This window comes from Paralichthys olivaceus, chromosome 22, assembly GCF_024713975.1.
Source record: "Paralichthys olivaceus isolate ysfri-2021 chromosome 22, ASM2471397v2, whole genome shotgun sequence".
In the NCBI taxonomy this organism is placed as follows: Eukaryota; Metazoa; Chordata; class Actinopteri; order Pleuronectiformes; family Paralichthyidae; genus Paralichthys; species Paralichthys olivaceus.
The window spans coordinates 8,811,740-8,834,164 of NC_091114.1; the positions used below are offsets into that span (position 1 = coordinate 8,811,740).

Sequence of the window (22,425 nt, forward strand, 5' to 3'; positions counted from 1 at the left end):
CAGAAAATGGCAACTTTGCTGGAAATCGCACCGAGCAATACGTTGACTTACTTTGTAATTCGTTTTTTCAGTATTTTAAAGGCTATAGATTCTCGCCGACTCTTGTTTCCCTTATGATTGTTCACCCTCAGCAAAACGGAGGCCACGCATGAGCAGCGTGCTACTAGACAGACCACTGTTTGCCTCCTTTTCGTATAAATAATGCTTAAATATATGAGCCAAACCAAAGCAGGTAAAACTCTAACATTGCATCTGCTGAGTGTTAGAAAGTAGTGACTTATTATTTTTTTACTTTGAAGCACAATCTACAGTGGAGTCTTTAAGTCCAAGGCCTCTTTTCCATTCAAGTGAAGTGAGCAGGAGCATAATTGCAATTTTTCTAAAAGTTCATTTTATTCATTTGAAGTCTTTAAGATCTCCTGTAGAAATGTACATGTCAAATTACCAACAAATGGATGTAGTTTCCTTATATTTTCATTCACATGCATAAGCCACACACATGAACAGTAGCAAAGCAAATTCAGTTTCATTTTATGAAAAACCGATTGTAAAATCTTCACTGCAGATAAACCAGGTAGGATGAACCTCACTCTGCACCACAGACTGTTCACACACAACGCCCAGCACACACACAATAAAAAAGTGACAGTATATTGTGGATCTGTTTGAGGAGGACTCACTAATGACAAGGAGTGATCCTGAAGTAGATCCAGAGTATTGGCTCAGACCAAGAGAACAGGCAGGTTTAGAACGAACACTGTTCGAGTATCAATAAAGCTTTTATTGTTTGAAAAGCTCAGAGGCGCTGTCCATGGTGCTGCAGTTCTGCGCCTCAGGGAGCGTGTGGCTCGGGGGGTCCACTGGTGTGTTTTTAATGTCCTGTGTAATAATACATGAACCCATGTCTTTATGTCCGGTTGAGACTTTAATGGGGTGTATTTATTTGTGTATCATGTGTTGGGGGCAAAAACATGACCAGAAAAAACACAAGCAGATTTCAGATTTGTCAAATAATAAGAAAAAACCCGAGGTCCTTGGAAATTATTTCTTTAAACATTGAAATCACCTCCACGTGGCACATTGAGCATGTATTGAAACTGCATTAAATTGAATATAACCACCTTATTTAAGTGCGATTCTAAAAAACGCACAGGTTACCAGATGTCCAGCTTCCTCTCCCTCCATGGCGCATGGTTGTTTAACCAGCAGTTCCCCGGGCTGGAGCCGTGGTGGCGTGATAAATAATTAAAGTGGACGGAGGGGAGCGAGCTGCAGCTGATTTGCTGATGTCAGGGAGCCAGTGCAGCATTTTCATGGTGCAGGGTGGAAACGCGCGGTGCCACTGTACCACTACCATCATCATCATCATCTTCTGCTGCCTCCACACATGCGAGCCCGCCAGGCAAGATGATGCTGCCAGCTGTCAAGATGTGGGCTTTGCTCGCCGTGTCGCTGTGCTCCCTGTGTCAGCCGGCTCTTTTCAAGAAGGCTTTCCGATGCCCTTCAACATGCAGCTGCTCCAAGGAGTCGATCATGTGCGTCGGGTCCTCCTATGTCCCGAGGATCTCCCCCAACGAGATCAATTCTCTGTGAGTAGCCTCCCCACCATATGATCTGTTTTCCCTAAATCATACATGCACGTATGAGATATTCAAATGTGGAGTTTTATTCCAGTTATCCCTGATTTTGCACAATCTGGGAGGCAATGCAGTCCTTACTCCCTCCTGCGCCTCAGTTCTTTACTTTTCATCATCTCCTTTCCTCATGTTCGTCCTTTCTGCTTATCCCCCACCCCCACCTCCCCCTCCTCAGGAGCATCGTGAATGGGACTTTCTCCGAGGTCAGAGAAGCTATGTTTGCTCACATGCCGTCTCTCCAGCTGCTGTAAGAACACCTTCCATTTGTCCCCCCTGAACTTGAAGCCATAGGGCTCCTGTGCAGATGCAGATTTCAGAATTTTTTTAAATGCATCAGACTGCCCAGTGGAACAGTGGTGCATGGAGTCTGACTGTGGAAAGCTGCATTGCATATGACAAACCCCATTATTAACATAGCATGAGTCAATTAAGTCTTGTGTGTCCTGTGGCTGACTTTCTGTAGATGCATGCACAGTGAGTTTACTGCTGTTAAAGCTATTAGCGGGGAGCTGCCGTTGGACACCTGCAGATGAATAATGGAAGTCAAGTCTGGAGCCATCAGTGCAGTCCCAGGCCATATTGTAGTCTACTTAAGCAGAGGCCATCAATCTGCTCTGTGGATCCACCAGAGATGGCTGTGATGTCAGCATAAACAAAGGCGTGGCAGATGTAGAGCACTTAACCAAACTGATGGCACACATGGTGATTTACATCTTGTTGACTGTGTGTGTTTGAAGAAGGTCAGAAAACCTTAGTTGTGTTGTGTAGTCACAATGTTTTTCCCTCTGACATGAAGCATGATACCACCCATAATATGTGTGTTTAATTTTTCACTGCAGGCTTTTGAATTCCAACTCTCTAACAACTATAAGGGATGATGCGTTCTTGGGCCTATCACATCTGGAGTACCTGTGAGTTCTTCTCTTGTTGCAGGCTTTGATATAACACAACAAAACCATCTGGGAGTGTTGTTATGGATATGATGGGGTTATGTGGCTGGATGTTGCTTTTTCAGAGTGAATGAGAAAGTGTTGATGGCACGCCCTCTAGTGGAACTTAGTGTCCTACCCAGTCATTAGTCAACAACCAATTTCTCAAAAACAGATTACATAATTACAGACAGAAACTAATGCAGTCATTGTGGTTTATTACACTGATGTAAGTGGTATTTTACAGTTTTTCTTTTCTTTAAAAACATATATCATGTTTTCATCACTAGAGTGTATGTGCACATCCTGACAAAAATATTTCTATTAACAAGTTTCACTGCTTGTCAACAAATCCACATACTTCCAGTGTTGCTTTACAGCAAATGAAGGCGTCAGTATCTGCACAACTGTTGCAGCAGTCATTGTTACTGTCTAGAACTAAACCCAAATTGATTCTTTGTGGGACTTGAATGCCACTTGAATGGAGAGAGGAGCCCTTTTGACAGAAACTGGGGATGAATGTACTTGAACAAAAACGCTTGATTTGCATTATCAGCTGTACACAATTTATAAATTTATCTTCTTCTGACAATCTTCCACAGGTTCATCGAGAGTAATAAGATAGAGACTGCATCCAAATATGCCTTCAGAGGACTCAGGGACTTGACTCACTTGTATGTTTCAACCAATCTCAATTAATTAAGTGTAATATGTATCTGTTTATAGTACACTGATAACAATGTTGAACGTTTATGGAGATATTCAGAATGTTTACGTGAATTATATAGATTCAAATATTACCTTGAAACCTTGTCTTCACCCATTTTCTTGAAAAGTAATTTTCATTGTCTCAAGTTGTATATCTTTGAATTATTGATTTTATTATTGATTTATTGATGCTCTTTCTAGGTCTTTGGCAAACAATAACATAAAATCCTTGCCCAGGGACCTCTTCATTGACCTGGAATCACTAATAGAGCTGTAAGTATGTCACATAGCCTCGAATAATGTCCACTGTCGTCGTACAAATCTATCCTGTGAACAATGTATATGCTTGGCCACGCTGTTTCAATGCAATGACGTTCGGTTCTCCCCTTCTACAGGGACCTGCGGGGCAATGCCTTTGAGTGTGACTGCCGTGTCAAGTGGCTGATGACATGGCTGAAGAACACCAACGCCACGGTGTCAGATGTTGTGTGTGCTGGACCGGAGGACATGAAGGACAAGCGCCTCAATGACATGGCCAGCCTGCACAACGAGTGCATCTCAACAGGTGAGAAACACTGGAGCCAGCTGGCATCAGTATCAACCATCTTACCCCAGTCTGACAAAGAAAACAGTAGGCAGTCTACAGAAAAGACAGAGGTGTTGATTGTTGTGTTTATCCTTTTAAAGTGGACCATTTTAAGAATTTGTTTATTTGTGGACATATTAATTCAGTGATCTTCTTTTCTTTGTTGCAGATTTTGTCCTCCATCAATCTGTGATGTCCGAATCTCTGTCTGTTGACACATTCAGTTATAAGGATGATGTCTACGTGACTATTGCTGCTCCAAGCACTGAGAGCTGCATGATTTTCCAATGGGACCACATAGAGATGAATTTTAGGACTTATGATAATATCACAGGTATTAAAAAAAGACAATGACAGTACTCTGGTGGACTTTTACGCTCATGCCATCAGCTTATTTGTTTCCTTATCCTGCCTTTCAGGTCAGTCCATTGTGGGTTGCAAAGCGGTTGTCATCCAAGACCAGGTGTTTGTCATCGTGGCTCAGCTCTTTGGAGGTTCCCACATCTACAGGTTTGATGAGGACCAAAGCAGGTTCAGCAAGTTCCAGGACATTGAGGTGTCCAAAATCTCTAAGCCCAACGACATTGAGGCCTTCCAGATCGGCTCTGACTGGTTCTTTGTGATCGCTGACAGCTCCAAAGCAGGCCTGTCTACACTCTATAAATGGAACAATAAGGGCTTTTATTCATACCAGTCGCTGCATGAGTGGTACCGCGACACAGATGCAGAGTACTTGGATTTGGATGGGAAGGCTCACCTTATCTTGGCAAGCCGCTCACAAGTGCCTGTGATCTACCAGTGGAGCCGGAGCAACCAGAAGTTTGTCCTGCAGGGTGAGATCCCCAACATGGAGGATGTAGTGGCTGTGAAGCACTTTCGGATCAAGGGAGAACTCTACCTGGCTATGACACGCTACATTGGAGACTCAAAAGTTCTACACTGGGGTGCCAAACAGTTTGCAGAGATCCAGGCCTTGCCCTCACGAGGCTCCATGATTATGCAGCCGTTCTCTTTCAAAGAACGCGTCTACCTGGCCCTGGGAAGTGACTACACCTTCTCACAGATGTACTTGTGGGATGATGACAAGAAACTCTTTGACCGCTTCAAGGAGGTGTACATCCAGGCACCGCGCTCCTTCACTGTGGTTCCCACTGACCGCAGGGACTTCATCTTTGCCTCTAGCTTTAAGGGAAACACACAGATCTTTGAGCACATCATCATTGACTTGAGCTTGTGAAGGGGCTGTGCCTTGTTGCCCCTCCCGCAATCGAATGTCTTCCAAGAAAAAGATATATTTGTGGAGGGACAAGAGGGTTTTCTGAGTTGGGTCAAGTAGTGTTTGGAACCTGCTCCTTAAGTGAGTTCCTTAAGGTGTCACTACTATTTCTCAATGGCCTGTCCTCATGGTCTCTCAGACTTACAGAGATATGAGTTTTTAAGAGAAAACAAGGGGTTGGTAAATGTAAATAGCAGCTCCCCCTGAAAATCCAGCTGACATTCCTGAGTGTAGAAAATTGATCCATTTGGATGTATAGCTTTCTGTTTACTATCTCCTTTGTCAATGGTTTTATACCGATAAAGAAAGAACCAGAACCTCAGAGAAATATCATATTACAAATTTTGGTTTATTTCTATTTTGGACATTTGAGGATGCAACAGGTTTGGTTGCCACCTACCTCATGTCCCGGTGGTACTGTACAGGATGTTGCCTTCTGGGTTTCATGGACCCACAGTGCCTCCCGCTGGCCGTGATAAAGTATCACACCCCTTTGCTTTTTTTCACACAGGGAATGTAATGAAAGCACAAACCTTTAATTGTCCTAGCTGAGATCACAGTTTTTAGAGAGTAGTTTAGTGGAAAATGTTACTGTCTGTGCTAGGGACAATATTGCATACAGTAAGAAAAAGAAGTGGTTTGGGGGTGAACTATTCAGGACTGGATATAGTTTAATGCCTTCTTAGACATATGTATAGGAATAGAACATCCCCAGTTAGATACAATTTTAGCTCAGAGTTATTTAAAGTGGCAAAGCAGACAGAAGCTGTGTTTAGGTGATGTCAGGGAAATTCCACCTCCTAAGAAATTTGTAAAAATAGCACCAGTTGTTGGACTACTAACTTTGTAGCCTTTGTTTTAGGCTACCACTAAGAAAACGCCCCTCATAGCTGAAGTCAGTGGCCTCAAATAAATTACATTCATCTGAGAACAAATATCTGTCATAAAATCAAAAAGAAAACTACATTCATGTAAATATATCCATTTGAGTTGAGAGACTTTTTCTGTCCCTCTTTCTGTTCTTTAAAATGTTGACTCACAAGCAATGAAATGTACATAAAACAAGGACAGCAATGCCACTACCTGTTTGTCACCGAGAAATACCGACAGATCTTTGCACTTACTTTAAAGAAAACAAAATGAAATGTTATCGCAGCTTGCAAGAGCATGACTTTCAAAAAAGGGTGTTTGCCAAATTCTTTTGAGATGAACCTAACAAAATCAGAAGTACTTCTACTTACTAAGTGAATGGTATTGCAATTTAAAAAAAAACATGAAGGAATATGCAGGCTTTACAACATGCAGATTCTTTTCTATGATTTAGTTTTACGCATATTGAATGTTATTCTCCAAATATACTGGAAGTTTAATCAGTTGTGTATGAAAATAAATGTGTAAATATATGATTGTGAGGTGTGTTCTATCGCGTATTGATCATTAGGATGATGAAACAATATCGATACAAGCTATCCTTGGCTTTGCTGACCACAAAGATGTTGAGTACTTGGACAGCTGCAGCATCATCATCGTTGAAAATCAGTAAAATAAACCAGAGGGAATAAAACTTGTTATCGTCAAATTAACTTAAATTCTCTTTTTATACCATTTAAGACATTTTAATGTCAATCCGAGCATTAGCTGGACTCACAATTAAGATTACACAAAAGCTTAAAGGGATAGTTCACTGAAAATTCATTCATTATCTTCTCACCACTATGATGGAGGGGTAGGTGAAGTGTTTGAATCCACAAAACCCTTGTGGAGTCTCAGAGCTAAACAGCGTTGGAGCCCATTCCACTACAATTGAAGTAAATGGTGATCAATTTGTCATAAAACAACAGAAATAAACATAAAATGCCTCCGTACTGATCATGTGGTGTCATCCAAGTGTCCGGAAGCCCAGACATTTAAATTAAACTCAAAACAGCATTATTTACACCATGTTTTTGGCCTAAATGTCCACTACCAGTAGTATTAATGATACCACGCTACCACACTTAAAAATGTGTCTTTTGAAACCCCACCACTTTGTTTTTAACAAATTCACTTTGTCACCTTGTAAAAGAATTCATATTAATTCTTTGCCACTTTAGTTTTCACACGACTAGGTGCAGGGGATGGATGCCGAGAAGAAACCATACCATGAAAACATACTGGGATTACTCTGCTTCATGCGAAACCTCAAGAAGAACTAGTAAATTAAAGACATTGAATAAACTCAATACTGTGATATTGAGATTTTTAACAACAAATTTTCAATCCCTTCCCTGAGCACCACAACTCCATTTTTAAGGCAAGTTTACAAAGGAGTAAAACTTAAAAAAACTTAAACTTAAACTCAAACATTGCACTTAGTTGTTGACTATAAGTCTGCACATATATTGGTTTGTTGCCACTGTTATATGAATTATTACAAGAAATAATTATTCCAAAAAAATCTTCCCATCTCTTTTTATTTTAGTTACCACATAATTTTGTGTGCATACCTCAGTCCCCTCACTATACCAGATTTTTTTCATATTCCCTGGGAAGTTTGTGAAAATATCCAAAAGACACAATGTTATAGAAAGGGGGAAAAAAGTAAATGGATCCACCCTTTATCTAGATCTGCGGCAACATTATTTATTTTATTAATATTCTTGGTTCATTCTCCTTTAATATTTCCTCACAGCTAGGACATGTTCGCTCTGTGCTTTTATTCTGGAAGTCACGTTTTTATTATTGCCAGAAGTGCTCCAGAGCTGTATTAACTAATGATATGGGCCAAACAGTGTTTCATATTAAAAAGTGACTTTGGAATCACGCTGGAATTTGTTGGTTTTATTCGACAACTATTTGGTTTTATGTTGTACCGGAAGCGTATTTTCCTCGGCTCGTGACACGTGGGCTTGACAGGAGAGTGACGTCACAGGGTAAACAAACGGAGGCGGCTCGGACAGAGGAAGAGAGACGGGGCTCGGAGCTGTGGCTGTCGGGTGTCATGTCTGGGACTATGCCGTCTTCCCGGAGGAGTGAGAGCGACTGGCAGGGGCTGGTCAGCGAGGTGAGTGAGGGGCGAGGGCCGCGGACAGGCGCTGCAGAGGCGGGCTGCCTCTTCCAGAGGCTCCCTTGCTCCATGGAACACACCTCTGCGTGTTACAGGCGTGAAGCTGCCGAACGACGCAGGCAGATGTTTTGTGCTCTTAGCTACAGAGGCCGCTTTTTGACGGGGGTTAAGCTAACGTTGCTATTCTGTCAGGCCGATGGCATCCTCCTCCCAGGGTGCACCAGATGTTTCCCACCTGCGGGAGCTCATGTCCTTGTTTAATTTCATTTAAACCCGCTGAATTAGATCTAACTGTCACCATTTGAAACGAATGGTGTTTAGTTAAAGCAACACTGTGTCAGAACAACAGCGCCATCTGCAGCCACACGTGGGGATGGAATTCTGTTGGGCTCCATTTCTGAGCGATTAGAGGTAGATAGTTCACCAAAAAATGAAAATGCACTCATGTTCTTCTCACCACTTTACCGATTGAGGGGGTGGGTGAAGTGGTTGAGTGCACAAAACACTTTTGGAGTCTCAGGGGTAAAAAGTGTTGCAGCCAAATCCAATACATTCAAAGTAAATGTTAAAAAGAGTGGTGAGTAGATAATGAGTGAATTTGAATTTCCGGTGAATTAGCCCTTTAAAGTTTAAGTGTGAAGGATTTATGGGAATCTAGCGGTGAAGTTGCGTATTGTGGTTGTTAAGCAATACATCCACTAGAAGGCAGCGCAGAGTCTAGAGTTTCAGGACTACAAAAAACCTGCTGAATGGATTTCCATGATATGTGAAGGATGGGATATAGGCCAAGAAAGCATCCATCTTGGAATATCTGATTTATGCAACTAATTTATTTATTTATCCTTCCACCAACTTTCATATAAATCCATTCAGTAGTTTTTGTGTGATCCTGCTAATTAACAAATCAATCAACCATCCAACCAACCAACAAGCAGAGAAGGGTGAAAATATAACCTTCTTGGTAAAGGTAGGAGCCACAAACCACTCTACAACCTTTACTACACACTCTACTACAGTATACTCTCCTCTGTGACAGCGGCTCCTGTTTGATTTGGTTATGAGCTGGTTCGACAGCTATCAAGGTTTACTCTGTTCCCTCTGCTGACTCTTATCTACACTTTAAACACGTGGCTGCCGTTTGTGTGTTCTTCCACCTCTGGGGAACTGGTCTGGGTTGTTTCATTTTTACAGTCAGGTAATCTGGCTGTTTCTATCCCTGCAGGTAATTCTAAAGCCAACAGAAAGCTGAATGATACAGTCATGATTGATGAATGTTACATAGAGACTTACATCAGAAATCAAGTGAGATGACCTGTGATTAACTTTGTCCATTATAATTTAACTAATTCCACTGCTCTGTGTTCTGTCCTTGCATTTGTGGTAGTTCCTGGTGTGTAAGCGTAAGCTGGAGAGTAAGAAAGAGGCCCTGCTCATTCTGTCTAAAGAGCTGGATACCTGTCAGCAGGAAAGAGACCAGTACAAGCTGATGGCCAACCAGCTGAGGGAGCGTCACCAGGGACTCAAGAAGAAGTACAGGGAACTCATTGTGAGTGGGTCTCATTTCTTCACGTGCACTTAAATGTCTCCACTACACTGCTTCTTCATGGACTATGATGAAACTTAACTCAACATATGCATAAAGAAACATTTACTGTTTGTATTTGATGATTGAGAATGATGTAATTACTGTATTTATGCCTCGACGGCAGCGACAGCTAGTGACGAGAGGCAATTATGTTCTCTGGCTTCCATGCTTCCCTTTTTCGTAAAAAAGATATTTCTAGAACACCATGAAGTAATTTCTTACATTTTAGTACATATGTTAAGTTAGATGAAGGTCGCTGTGACCTCTTCAAACAAATGTTCTGCCTTGTGAACACAATATCTGAAGAACACATCCAGGGATTCTTTTTAAAGACCCAAAGAAGAACTTGTTAGAATGTGGATGTCAAAGGTTAATGCCAGAGTGATTTAAACAGCACTTTTAGTCATCTTGTGAACACATCTCTGAAATGCCTTGAGGGAATTTGTCCCACTCCAGTTTCAAAACTTTGACTCAAATAAACTGATAAGATTTTATTGGTCAAAGGTCTCGGTAGCGCATTTTGAACTTGTGATTTTAACAACACCTCGAGAGAATCCTTTACAAATGTGGCCCGTGTTCTCTCACACTCTTTTGATCTTTCAGGATGGTGATCCCTCTTTGCCGCCAGAGAAACGCAATCAAGTAAGTTGATGATTTCTTGAACTTTCTCACTTGCACTAATGCTGTTGATACCAGAGTGTAGAATTGAGAATCATCTATTGGTGAAGTTGCACATTGGAGCTTAATATCCCTTACCCCACTCTCTCCTTCCAAACATGAAAGAGAACCTGTGGTAGCCTTCAGTTGTCATAAAAACTCAAACTCAAACAAGCATGACTCGACATGTGCTCGACCATGTGCCATTCAATCTACAAATTTGTTTAATAAAGCACTGTATTTTAAATTCATTCAAAGTGAGAAATCAGAAATCCCCAAGAAATAATAATTGAGCTTGTTTTTTTGGCTTGATCTTTTATCTTTATCTGTTTAGTAGTATAGGCTCACATTGTTTTCAATGATGCAAAACCTATTCTTGTTTCACAGCTGTTCTTGAACGTTAGCCGTTATTCCTCTTGGTGTTATTCCTCTGAGCTGCAGAAGAAAGAAGATGTAGTCTCACTCAGTAGGGATTTATTGTATCTCCACTCTCTCTACGATGGATCAGTAGCCCTGTCACCAGCTGTCTTTTGACCATGTGTCTGTTCCTCTCTGTGCGTCCATGCTTAACTTGTCCTCCCAGGTGAACCTGGCTCAGCTGCTGAGAGACTCAAGGGAACGAGCGAAGCAGCTTGGGGAGGAGGTGAAGGAGCTGACTCAGAGGCTCACCGAGGCCCAGGGGGATAACAAGGTGAGGTGACCAGGAGCACCGCACAAACAAACATGTGCATTTTAAATACCATTCATTTGACCTGGGTCCTCTCATAGTGTAGATGTTGAAAGAAGCAGTAAATTAAGCATGTTTCTCCTACAGCTCCTGAGGATGACGATTACTCGACAGAGGCTGGGGGATGAGGAGGTGGGGGCGCGTCACTTTCCTGCTCATGAACGTGAGGATCTGGTTCTGCAGCTAGAGAGAGCTGGGCTACAGGTTCATACACTTTTCAAATTTTTCTCAAAGAAAATATCATCTAAAACTTAGAAAAAAATCCTTTCAAATTGGATACAAACATTCGCCTGTACTCAAGGATTAACTGAGAATTTGATAGTCAAAGGACAAAGGTCACTGTAACCTTACGAAAGAGTTTTTTGGTTTTATGAACGCAACTTCTCAGGCACTTGAGGGAATTTCTTTGAATCTGGTACAAGAAAGTCTGGAAAACCTGTATAGAATGAAATTGCACTGGTTTGCGTACATATACAACTCCAGGATGGTTTTAAAGTTAACCTTCCAGACTTTTTATATACACAAAACTTGTGTAATGTTGTCAGCTTTCCAACTAGAATAAAAGAAGCAAGATGGAGAGGGTGAGTTTTGGGTTCTTGATCATACTGAGAGAAATCCATCATAGATTTCAGACTAGAGCAGCTTCAATTGTTCAAAATACAGTTCAGGAAACTCTACTCAAGTACACAAAGCTTTGAATTTTCCCCACGTCCCTAAAAACCTCTCAGTGGCTTCTCTCACAAGCACTTTTCTCCCACACTCCATTTTTTAGATGGAAGAGATGGAGCACCACATGAAGGCCCTGACCGATGAGCTGCAGGACGTGAAGGCGGAGCGCAGTGTGTTCAGGGAGAAGGCCGATCGAGTCAATGTGGAGCTCAACCACATCTTGGGCAACCACGAGGAACGCATCATTGATGTGGACGCCCTCTGTATGGAGAACAAGTGAGTGGGACAAGGAGGTATCGAGATGTCGAGAAGATGGGGCCACTGTCATAAGTCAGTTATGCTCCTGTAGTTCTCCACATATCCAGCTTATATATAACAGATTTTACAGCTGCTTTCTTTAATTCTCTCAATTTTTGATTTGAACGTCTTGATATTTTATTCACGCTCACCAATCAATTTATTAGAAAACCATACCGTTACATTTTTGGGAAGCTCCAGATAAGGAATACATTTTCCACGTCTTTAACATCTTTTAAAACATTTTCATTGATTTCTCATGATAATACAGGGATCTTGATGAAAACAATCGGACATTGTGTGGACTGTTGGGCCTTGGTGGAGGAATGCGCTCTACTGCATGCCTTTCTAGTTAGTATTAGTCGTGTAATCATTTTTGAGACCAGTAACACTGTGCAACTGATCTTATTTCAGCAATTTCCTATGTTTAATGAACATCGATTAGTATCTCTGTCTGCATGTAGTCAACACCCCATCAATAATCATTACATGTAAATTGAATCACTGTTGCTGCAGGTATTTGCATGAACGTTTCAGCCAACTGCAAGAGGAGGTGAATCTACTAAAATCAAACATCATGAAGTACAAGGTACAGATGGCACGTCGTTTTTTAAAAATGTTTAGGTGATGCTGTTTTTTAGGCTTAGAAATCCTGACAGAAATCATGTGATTTCACAAAATTTGTATTCTTATGCTTGTGCACTAAAAGTAAAAGAGGAGACTTTGATTTAAAGCGTTCATCAAACGTGACAGGGCCCGCTTTATTCTTTTGTCTTCCCCTCCCCACAGACTGCTCTTGAGAGGAGGAAGAACTCCAGCACATATGGGAAATCAAACAGCAGTCCCCTCACTGGAGTTCTCTCAGCCAAACAAGGTGAAAACACAAACTGTTCGGCTCACTTTGAATTCTCTTTAAACTCAGACATAGATAGATGCTGGCACAGCTGATCTGGCAACTGAGTGAAATGTTTTCCATCACCTCCGTTTCCGAGCACGTCAGTCAATTTTTGATCAGATAAACTCTGCAGCCGATCCTTCCTATTTTTCTAGCCGTAAATCATTCCATTATTTAATTAATCCTTTTTTTTTTTTGCCGATCCTTCGAGCCAACCGGACACCAGCTGGGTTACTAATTGTATTCTGAGAGGTAGAGAGCGCCACTGGCAGGGAAATGAGTCTGCCATGATGACTGACAGTTGCAGGCAGAAGCAGCACAGTGGGCTCTGGGGTTAAAGTTAGGAGAGTGTCACCTAGTTGACAGCTGTTTCTAACTTTCTATCTCTGTCTTGCTCTTGTCATGCTGTTCTCCCTGTCTCTTGCGATATTACCCCATTCTCACTTTTATCTATTTTTTTAATGTCTTTTGAAAGTTTTATCAGTGCATCATTATTATGTCAGGCTGTTGGTTCGTACTCTCAGTATGATAGGTTTTTCTTTGCACACATCTGCTTTCCAATGAAAAAAACTGTTCTCCTTCATTTGTATCCCTTTCTCCTCCTACTCCCTTTCTACCTCTCATTGTTTTCTCTACTTCAACTTAATTTTTCACCTCCACTCTTGCTTATCTCTCCTCAGTCCAGGAGATGCTCCTGGAAGAGCACGGCTGCAGCCTGCCAGCCACACCTCAGTCCATCTCCGACCTCAAGTCCCTGGCCACAGCTCTGTTGGAGACCATCCATGAGAAGAATCTGGTCATCCAGCACCAGAGGCACACAAACAGGTACTGAGCACAGACTGTTTGTAAAGACAGATGACATGACGGCTCCCAAAAGTGAAACCAAATCATTTTGATGGCCCCCCTGGTGGCTGGCAGCAGTACAGGTCATAAACTTTGCCTGCTCCATTTTAGTGGACGGCGCAAGGACATAACTAAATAGTCAAAGTTCATTAAATAACTTTTTTTTTAAAGATAGTGTCTGTTATTTTAGGTACTTCTTATCACACTGATGATTGTTCAAGTGTTCATTTTTCCAGTAAGTTTAGTTGAAACTAGTTATTCGATACTACAGTATATAAATGGGGTGAACGTCATGATTGGCAGCTGAGACTGACCAGCGACCTCGATACCGCAGCTCCGCAAGTTGGCTCCAAATTATGTCAGTTTTGGGAAATGATGGCACCAACATCTGGGGAATTTTAGCTTCTTTTTTGTAGAATGAAAGGTGTCGTCCATCTTTATTTAGAGTCTTTGCCACTGCGATGGCCCATTAGAATAACATTGGAGGAACCCCTCATTCCTGCTCCTTTGCCAAATACAATACAATAAAACTTTTAAACAACCTCACAGTCTTACGATGTTTGACTTCCTGATCTAAGAGTCCTCCTCCGCCTCCAAGACAAACACTACCTGGTGCGATACAGGCACACACTGTTCCTCCCTCCCAAGTAACCTGACCTTTTCTGCATTGTTCTGCAGGATCCTTGGGAACAGAGTTGCAGACCTGGAAAAGAAGCTGAAGACCTTGGAGGTTTCAGGACTGTGGAGCCTTCCAGGTGGGTCTCAATTCAGAATAATGGGTAATACATCAGTTTCAATATCTGTATATAAGGAGTCTGTAATCGTACTACGCCATTAGCAAACATAACATCTGTGTGCGTGCAGCTAACTCACTTAATAATTAATAACATGTTGCTCTTGAATCCCTGATTTTATCTCTTATGCCTTAGTGAATATAGAACTCAACTATGGGATCTTTTCTCTGATTGTTCTACATAGCACAGCGATTTAAATGTGTTTTACATCTACTTCCATTAATGAGGTTTTATGCTCATAACAACGTGCCTTTCTCTCCTCTCTCACTGCGTCTCAGGCTTGACCTACCGTGTATCTTTGGGAATTGGGAGTATGTATTCCTTCTGCCCCACTTAGCCCATCCATGCCCTCCACTGTGTCATGCCAGGACAAATCTGGGCTGACGCCCAGAAAGTGTGTCACCTCATGCCCACCGTTTGCAGTGTGTCGACTCCATTGACCACCCGCTCATGTGTCCACTCGTGATAGCATTGACTAAGCCAGGCTACCTGAAAATCTCACACTGATCCTTTTTTCGGTCTAGTGGATCTGTCTTAAATTTTACCCCAGGGAGAAAAAAGTTTGGGCCTTGGAATGTTTAAAGGGCAGGAGAGGTCTGATCAATTTTAAAATGCTTGTAGTTTATTAATGGCCAGAATCAGAATTTTAAATCGTGTAACAAAAAGACTAAAGGACTGACATTTGCAGAGTAGCCAGAGAAGAGAGAAGATTTGATTAACATAAAATATTCTTATTCTTCGTGGCATGTTAGTCAAATGATTATAATGTTTCTTGGATATGAGGATGTGACGATTCATGTAGGTGAGACAGCGGAGAAGATGCACCTTAAATTCGAGGAGGAAAATATCATTTGAGACCAAAATAGTATCAAAAAGCGCATTTATCTCTACCAGTGTACAAAATATAGACACAGCTCAAATCAAAGTAAAAGATGAACATTGAACAGTTTACCTCTCAACTATGGTCTGCCTCGAACACAGCTCCCTCTTATCCCCACTGGAGGGAGGTGTTGTGTCGCGTATGAGCCAGCCCTGAGAGGTGGTGGGGCTGCGGCTGGATGGAGGTGCCCTGTCATGAGACCGTCATTCTCACTGCCATAAAGCTGACAAGCATCCATTACTGAAAATGATTGCCCACATTACAAACACATTTAGGGGAATGTGCCGTTATTAGCGAATTTGTAGGCGAGGGCCCAGAGTGCCTGACGACCACGCTGTCCACCACAGTTAGGGAGACGGAGATGTAGAGAGAGATGTGTGCGTCTGTGGCCTTGATGTGATATGAAGGGCTGATGGATATTAAAGGCAAACAGGATAGGATGGAGCGGCTCGGCCGCCTATACCTGAGGCCCGGAGAACAAGAGAGGGTGACTACATTGTCTCCGGATGAGAGGGAGCGAAAAACAGTAACAATCACATTGATGCAGTGAGTCAGATAAAGTTGTGATTGATAGATCCACTCCTGAATCTGCCCCTCCCCCAGTGTTGAATGATTGCAAGACGAAATGTAACACAGCAAGTGAAAGGGCTGCCTGAGTACATCAGCCATTGAAAAGATGGGTGGATAAAGAATGCACTGGTGACGCTCTGTTTTTGAGCAGTGACAGACTTTTTTCCCCCAGTTTCATCTTTTTGTCTCCATGTTTGTTGTGTTTATGATCTGGTACGTTAGGGTGCCATGTCGAACAGAAAGCGCTGTTATATATGCAGGATGGGTGCGTACAAATTTATAGCATGCTGTGTGTGAGAGAGAGCGTTGAGGAGAGCCTCCAGGAGACGCTCCACTGTGCTCAGTTGAGGCCTAGCTCCTGATATCTGACAGACACCACCTTATTATTGGCTTTGAAAGTCAGTCCTCACAAAGCCCCCCTCTCAAAACCACAGACCAGCTACCTCAGCTTAATGGAGTAGATGCTTGCTTCTAGAGAACTGCTGACTCTTTTCTCTTTAGTCGGCTGGAGCAAAAGGATGTGTTCTTTTCTTCAGAAAATAAATACAGTTATGAACAAGGTTGGAGTTAGGTGGAAATATATCATGAAATCACAGACATGTCAGTGGGATAGAATAGTTTGTATCAGGCATCTGGTCATAAACCACACTTCTGGAAAAAGTGGAACTTTTGTTTGAGCAGGGCAGGGAGGCTTGTAACGAATTTCATCCCAATCCGTCCAATAATTGTTGAGAAATCACAATTATTGGCCATGGTGATGCAAGAGGAAACATTAGGATACACCCTCTGAGAACCATGAATGTCTGGACAAAAAAGTTTCATGGCAATCCATCAAATCGTTGTTGAGATATTTCACTCTGGACCAAAGTGGCGGACTAACATTGTCATCCCCTGGGCCATGCTCCTAAAAAAACAAACCTTTGAAATAATAAGATAAGATAAGAGGTACCTTTATTGATCCTCTGCTGAGGAAATCCACAAACGACACACAGGCACAAGAAAGAAGCAGCACAAGGGGATAATGTATTAAGAATAAAAAATAGAAATCCTATGTACGATAAAAGTAGAAAAAATAATACATGTGCAAAGCTTTTTTCTAAATGTGCAATATAAAGCTATGGATCAAGGCTGCGTAGGTTTTATAATAAACAATATGTGCAGCAGTTCTTTCTTGAGATGACTGAAAACATCCTCTTTGTTAAAGAAGCAAAGAAACTATTTTTAGATGCAGTTAGACGCCCCCCCCCCCCCAGCATCCATAACAGTATGGACTGCATTCATAACAATATGGTTTCCATACACCATTCATGATTCTCACGCATCGCGACACCCAGTCATCCATTTTCTCATTCTTCTGTTTGTTTTTGTGTCCCCACACTTGAATGGGCCTGGTTTCTTGTCTATTCACGGAGAATCTCTGAGACAAAGGCTGATGGGCACACTTATAAGCATGTAGTTACTGCGTGTGTATGTGTGTATTTGTGATGTCTCGTTTATAAGACACAGGCTCTTGTGATTAGCATATGGTGTCAGCCTAAGAGGCATGCAGCCATCACTAATGAAGACAGATGACAAGGAACTGAAGCCGCTTCTCTGTAAAAGCACTGCAGTGCATACATGCTTGTATGTTTTGTATGCTGCATCCATCCATTCCTAACTTGCCGAAATCTTTGACAACTTTTCATGTCACTTTGTCCTTTTGTTGTCCTTTGCAAAGCGACAGTAACAGTGACTGTGTGTTGTGGTCTCACAGGGACACGACACAGCATCATGCTGGACGACAACCTTCAACCAGAGCTTCATCCGACACTTGTCACACCTCAGCCAATCGTGCAGCCGCCCAAAGGTGAGCGAGTAATTGTGTGTGTGCAGGCTCCTCCACCCGTTGATAAGAGCACTCGCTGCAATTAGCCACGATGTGCTAAACACTCCTCGCTTCTTTCCATGTTTAACCCAAGTCCTTTGCATTCCCTCCTCCACCCCACTCGGCTTCTCATTGGTGCAAGCTGCCCAAATGCCATGGCATTTTGGAAATGTGAAGCAAATTCTCGCCCGCTGACATTCAGAAACTTCTGCCATCTTCTCTTTGAAAGGGGTTGGGGGGCCATAAATATGGATGCTAGTTCAAGTCATGTTGCTTTCTTCCTGCATGTTTTTGCATGTGTGTGTTTGTGTGTGTGTGTGTGTGCTGGGGCACTCTATGTGTAGTCTTTAACCTTTTTGCCTCCACATGGACAAATATGGGTCAGTAATCCCCAAAGTGAGAGCATATTTTGGCAGAAAGAAGCAGAACTAAGCTGTTGCTATTGCTATTCTACATTGACACAGTGGCATGGATCCAAAACAGGAAAGTTTTTCTTGATTTTCTTTTTCATTCAGTCACAAATAAATTTTCTTAAAAAAAATAAGACATGAATGATAAAGGGACAGACAGTCTTTGACCTGAGAATCAACCAGCAGATACATACACAAAAAAGAAAAGAGCAACGGAGTAATACGAGTTCATAAATAGTCTTTGCAATGGACTCCTTCTCTAAATTTTAATTTCACTCTTCTCTGTCAACTGTTACAAGGCAAAAATAGAAAATAATCCCAATCATTTCATAGTCAGTTCATTGTTTTAACAACCAATTTTATAATTTATTAACAACAAATTTGTAATATTTGCTGGTTCCAGCTTCTTAAATGTAATTTAGTGTTTCCTCTCTCAATTAAATATTCTTGTATGATAAATACGTTTGGGGTTTGAAGATGTCAGATACTGTGAGGTGCATTGTCCAGTATTTTCTGATGTTTCTGAAGTCAATTCTCTCTGTCAGGCCCCCGTAGCTCTGTTGCTTCCATTTTTCGAGGCTGTGTGTCCTTTCGGAGTGAGAGTTACGGTGCAGCTGATATATTGTCCATAAACGCCAATAAATTGAGCGATAAACTACACCCAATCTCCTCCTTTATGCACTGGAGCTATAATAGTGCCGGCCATAATTGTGGTATCATTTGTTGGTGTTGTTTTGCACACATTGCTGTGCAGCATAGGGCAGAAGTGCTTGTTTTCTGATGACCACAGATCAAATGAGCAATTAAGATGACCGTTGTCTCATCTTACTTCCCTTAGCTGTGTCAGGCAACAGAAGTTCGGATGAATCATTGTGGGAATGCCACACCGCTGGTGGCGACCTTGGCACAGATGGCGTCAGCGGGGAAGACACACCTGCACTGCTCAACAGTCTGGAGCAACTAGCAGGGGTGGAAAGGAATGGGATCGACAGGAGAGGAGGGGGAGAGAGGGCAGGGCTCATGGAAGACGGGAAAGAGGGGCGCAGTCCGGTGGAAGAGGCGGGGCACGAGGTAGAAGGGATTGAAGATGAAGAACTAGAGTCCACGGTGGAGGAGGGAGAAGAGGCGGCCTTGGCGCTGGATGTGCCGCCCACTGGATCAGACCTTCCATGCCTTCCTATTAAACAAGCCTCTGTCGATAACTCAGACGTGGCTCATCAGTGCCATGAAACTCAGGAGTCTAATAATATCCCTGAACATGTAAAGGCCTCCATATCAGCTCCAGAGGACCAGGACACAGAGGTGTCAAGTACAGTGGAGTGGGACATTCACTGTTGGGCTGCGCAGGGTGACACCAGTCACAGAGACAACTTGGTATGAACCTAGAAACACCTGAGACGTTGATTTAAATTCAAGTCCACGTGATCGATGATTGCGTTAATCATCCCTTGTCGCATTCTCACAGCGCTGCCCCTGCTCACCAGTTCCCTGTTCCACCTGACAGCTCTTTTTTTGGAAGTCAATAAAACACAGAGAAAACACTTTCACTTCTCAGCCTGCGTCAACAGAGCCGGAGGTGCAGTCGTATCCAGACAGGCTTGTTACTGCGCAGGAACAGACAATCTTGAAATCAATGGAGTTGCAAACTTCATGCCCTACAGGAAGAGTGGGGCTCGGAAAATAACAAACATGGCAGCCTCGACTCTGTCTCCATATTCCTTCCTTCTCCCCCCCTGTGATTAGATAATCCCAATTGTTTGCTTTCCTCCTCTTCCTAGGGGATGCAAATCAACTTTCCGTTCCATCGTTGCTCTCATGGGGGCATTCCAAATTATCTCAACCAAACTTGTCATGAATGTCTTGTAGATATGTGTGAATTAATAATGTGAATTTAAGAGATTCTACTGATGTCAATTCATCTGTATGGGCAAATCATACTGTATTTTCCCCTCATTTAGAAGTTAATATTCAGATGAGACTACATGTGCCTTATACAGTATGTGGGAATATTGACTGATATTTATTTAATTAAAAATGTATAAATCTGCAGTATTGATGGTTGGTATTTTTCTGATATTTAACCTGATTCTATTCCTAGTGTACAAATTAACATCCACTTGCATATAATCAATAATGTGAAATAATATCCAGGTTAATTGAAGCTATCTAGCAGCTCAACTCTATGAATGCCTCAGCATGTCTTCCTTTCCCTCCTCCTCTCCGTAGAGTCCTGAGGGGTTTGTCGTGCCTGAGTACACAACTGTGACTCAAGAATCCTTTTAACCCCTCATACATGATTCCCACTATCACTTCTTGTTGGTGGTGTGGTCCTAAACTCAGATATTCGGAAAAAAGCAGGCAGTGGTCAATGTAGGCGCAATCACTGGTCCAGTGATAGTGAAAGTGTGACTGATATGTGTGTTACGAGTGTGACTTGTTTGATGTCAATGTTCTGAGCCAGAAAATGAGAACAAATCTGCAGCAAAGCACTGAGTGATTGGTCTCTCATTAATTCTAAATGCAAGAGCTGCTTTATTTGAGTCTCTTCCTTCCAGCCTCGGGAAAGCAGTGTTCCAGAAAATCTAGAGTGAGTTGTCACAAATCCTAACCCTATTTTTCAATTTACACATCAAGTTTTGGATCATACAAAAATTCTCAAGCTTAAAAAACTTGCAGACACTAAAAGTTTTCCAGGCGCGCCCATCTTGTCCCGCAGCCAAAGTCCATTGCCCACAGTGTGTCAAGAACGAGTGGCGAGGCCGAATCCTTCAGCTCGCAGGTGACAGCTGGCCTCTCCAGGCAAACGCAGCGTCAAAGCCAGAATCCATGAACTGCTTATTCTGCAAAAGACCACTTGCTATTTTTAATGTCTGACACAAAAAAATCGAGAAAGAATTTTGAGCTGGAGAGCCGTGGTGTGCACCCAGTGCCGGCGCCGTGCCAAGCAGCTGATTTGGCAAACTGCAGCAGGCCTTTTCTTTTTTTCTTTTTTTTTTCTCAACGAGTTTGTTAAGTTTATTAGCCAGATGGAGTCCAAGCAGATGAAATTGCGGGACGATACCGTTGGGTTCCTCATAAAGTCGTTGTCCAGTTTATGATTTTTTCTGCATGCGTTTGAATAGCTTAGAGTCTATCCTGCCCATACACTGTATATAAAGTGAAGCCAAGTCATCTTGATCACCCCCCAGTGGCAGGCTGCAGTATAGATCAAGGAGGCTGTATTTTCACTCTTGTCTGACTGTTTGTTGGTTCGTATGTTTGTTTGTAAGCAAGATTTCGGAAAAAACTGCAAGACGAATTACCATGAAACTTGGAGGAAGGTTGTCCATCTTTATATACAGTCCTAGCCTGCATACCATCCTTAACCATTAGCCTTCACTTCACAGATTTAAAAGTTGTGGCCACAAACATTTTGACTATGACAAAACATTAAAGTGAAATCTGCATCAGTGTATATGCACCAGAAAAGTAAAAAGAAACTGCGGCACATATCCAATCCACTTGTGTGGACTTGTTAAACAAGGCATTTAAAGAAGAGAAAAACAAGATAAGCCTTAGGTGCCAGTAGTAAAGACAAAATGTCTGGAAGTTTATTGGCGATTAACTTTTATCTACCTGAATTAACCCCACATAACCACACAAACAACCACCACAGGTATACGATATATGAGCTGTTAGTAGCTAAAGATTCATCAGAGACCCTCTGACGGCTTCCCGTTAGGATCTGACTGGCCAGTATCTGGCCTTGTCACACAGCTGAAAGATTCAGGCTCCTTCTCCAGACCCCTAGAGAGCGGAAAGAAGAAGAGGGATTGCTGAGAGCTGTTGTAGCCAATCATTGCCACTACAGATAAAAATGAGGCTACGGCACCAGCAGCTAGCCCATGCCAGAAACTAATCTTGAACCTTTTTTTTCTGTGACAGTGACATTCCCCCAATGCAAGGCAAGTAAAAAAAAAAAAAAGCATTGCAAAGTGCTCCGATTGGCCCCCGTGCTGCTGGAATCACTCAGGTGTGTGTCTCTATTTGTACTTGAAAGGGAGATCAAAGTG

General features: G+C 42.3%; 2 protein-coding genes across 3 annotated transcripts; both read left to right on the top strand.

The window, feature by feature from the left end:
• The first annotated feature begins 1,266 nt into the window (after positions 1–1,266).
• lgi2a (leucine-rich repeat LGI family, member 2a) lies at positions 1,267–5,236 on the top strand. The gene is made up of 8 exons (XM_020095400.2): positions 1,267–1,589; positions 1,813–1,884; positions 2,477–2,548; positions 3,169–3,240; positions 3,476–3,547; positions 3,670–3,839; positions 4,030–4,194; positions 4,280–5,236. Exons 1-8 carry the CDS (start codon positions 1,408–1,410, stop codon positions 5,095–5,097), a joined length of 1,623 nt encoding a protein of 540 aa, XP_019950959.1. The 5' UTR covers positions 1,267–1,407; the 3' UTR covers positions 5,098–5,236.
• Positions 5,237–8,019: 2,783 nt separating this feature from the next.
• LOC109634689 (coiled-coil domain-containing protein 149-like) lies at positions 8,020–20,422 on the top strand. 2 transcript variants are annotated; one of them, XM_069518504.1, is made up of 13 exons: positions 8,020–8,179; positions 9,567–9,728; positions 10,371–10,409; positions 11,008–11,115; positions 11,239–11,355; positions 11,924–12,096; positions 12,634–12,706; positions 12,907–12,991; positions 13,693–13,837; positions 14,534–14,610; positions 14,928–14,960; positions 17,853–17,945; positions 19,212–20,422. In XM_069518504.1, exons 1-13 carry the CDS (start codon positions 8,117–8,119, stop codon positions 19,751–19,753), a joined length of 1,710 nt encoding a protein of 569 aa, XP_069374605.1. In that variant the 5' UTR covers positions 8,020–8,116; the 3' UTR covers positions 19,754–20,422. The 2 variants fall into 2 exon arrangements, with proteins under 2 accessions (XP_069374605.1, XP_019950934.2); XM_020095375.2 differs by lacking the exon at positions 14,928–14,960 and having other exon boundaries at positions 8,021–8,179.
• The last annotated feature ends 2,003 nt before the right edge of the window (positions 20,423–22,425 follow it).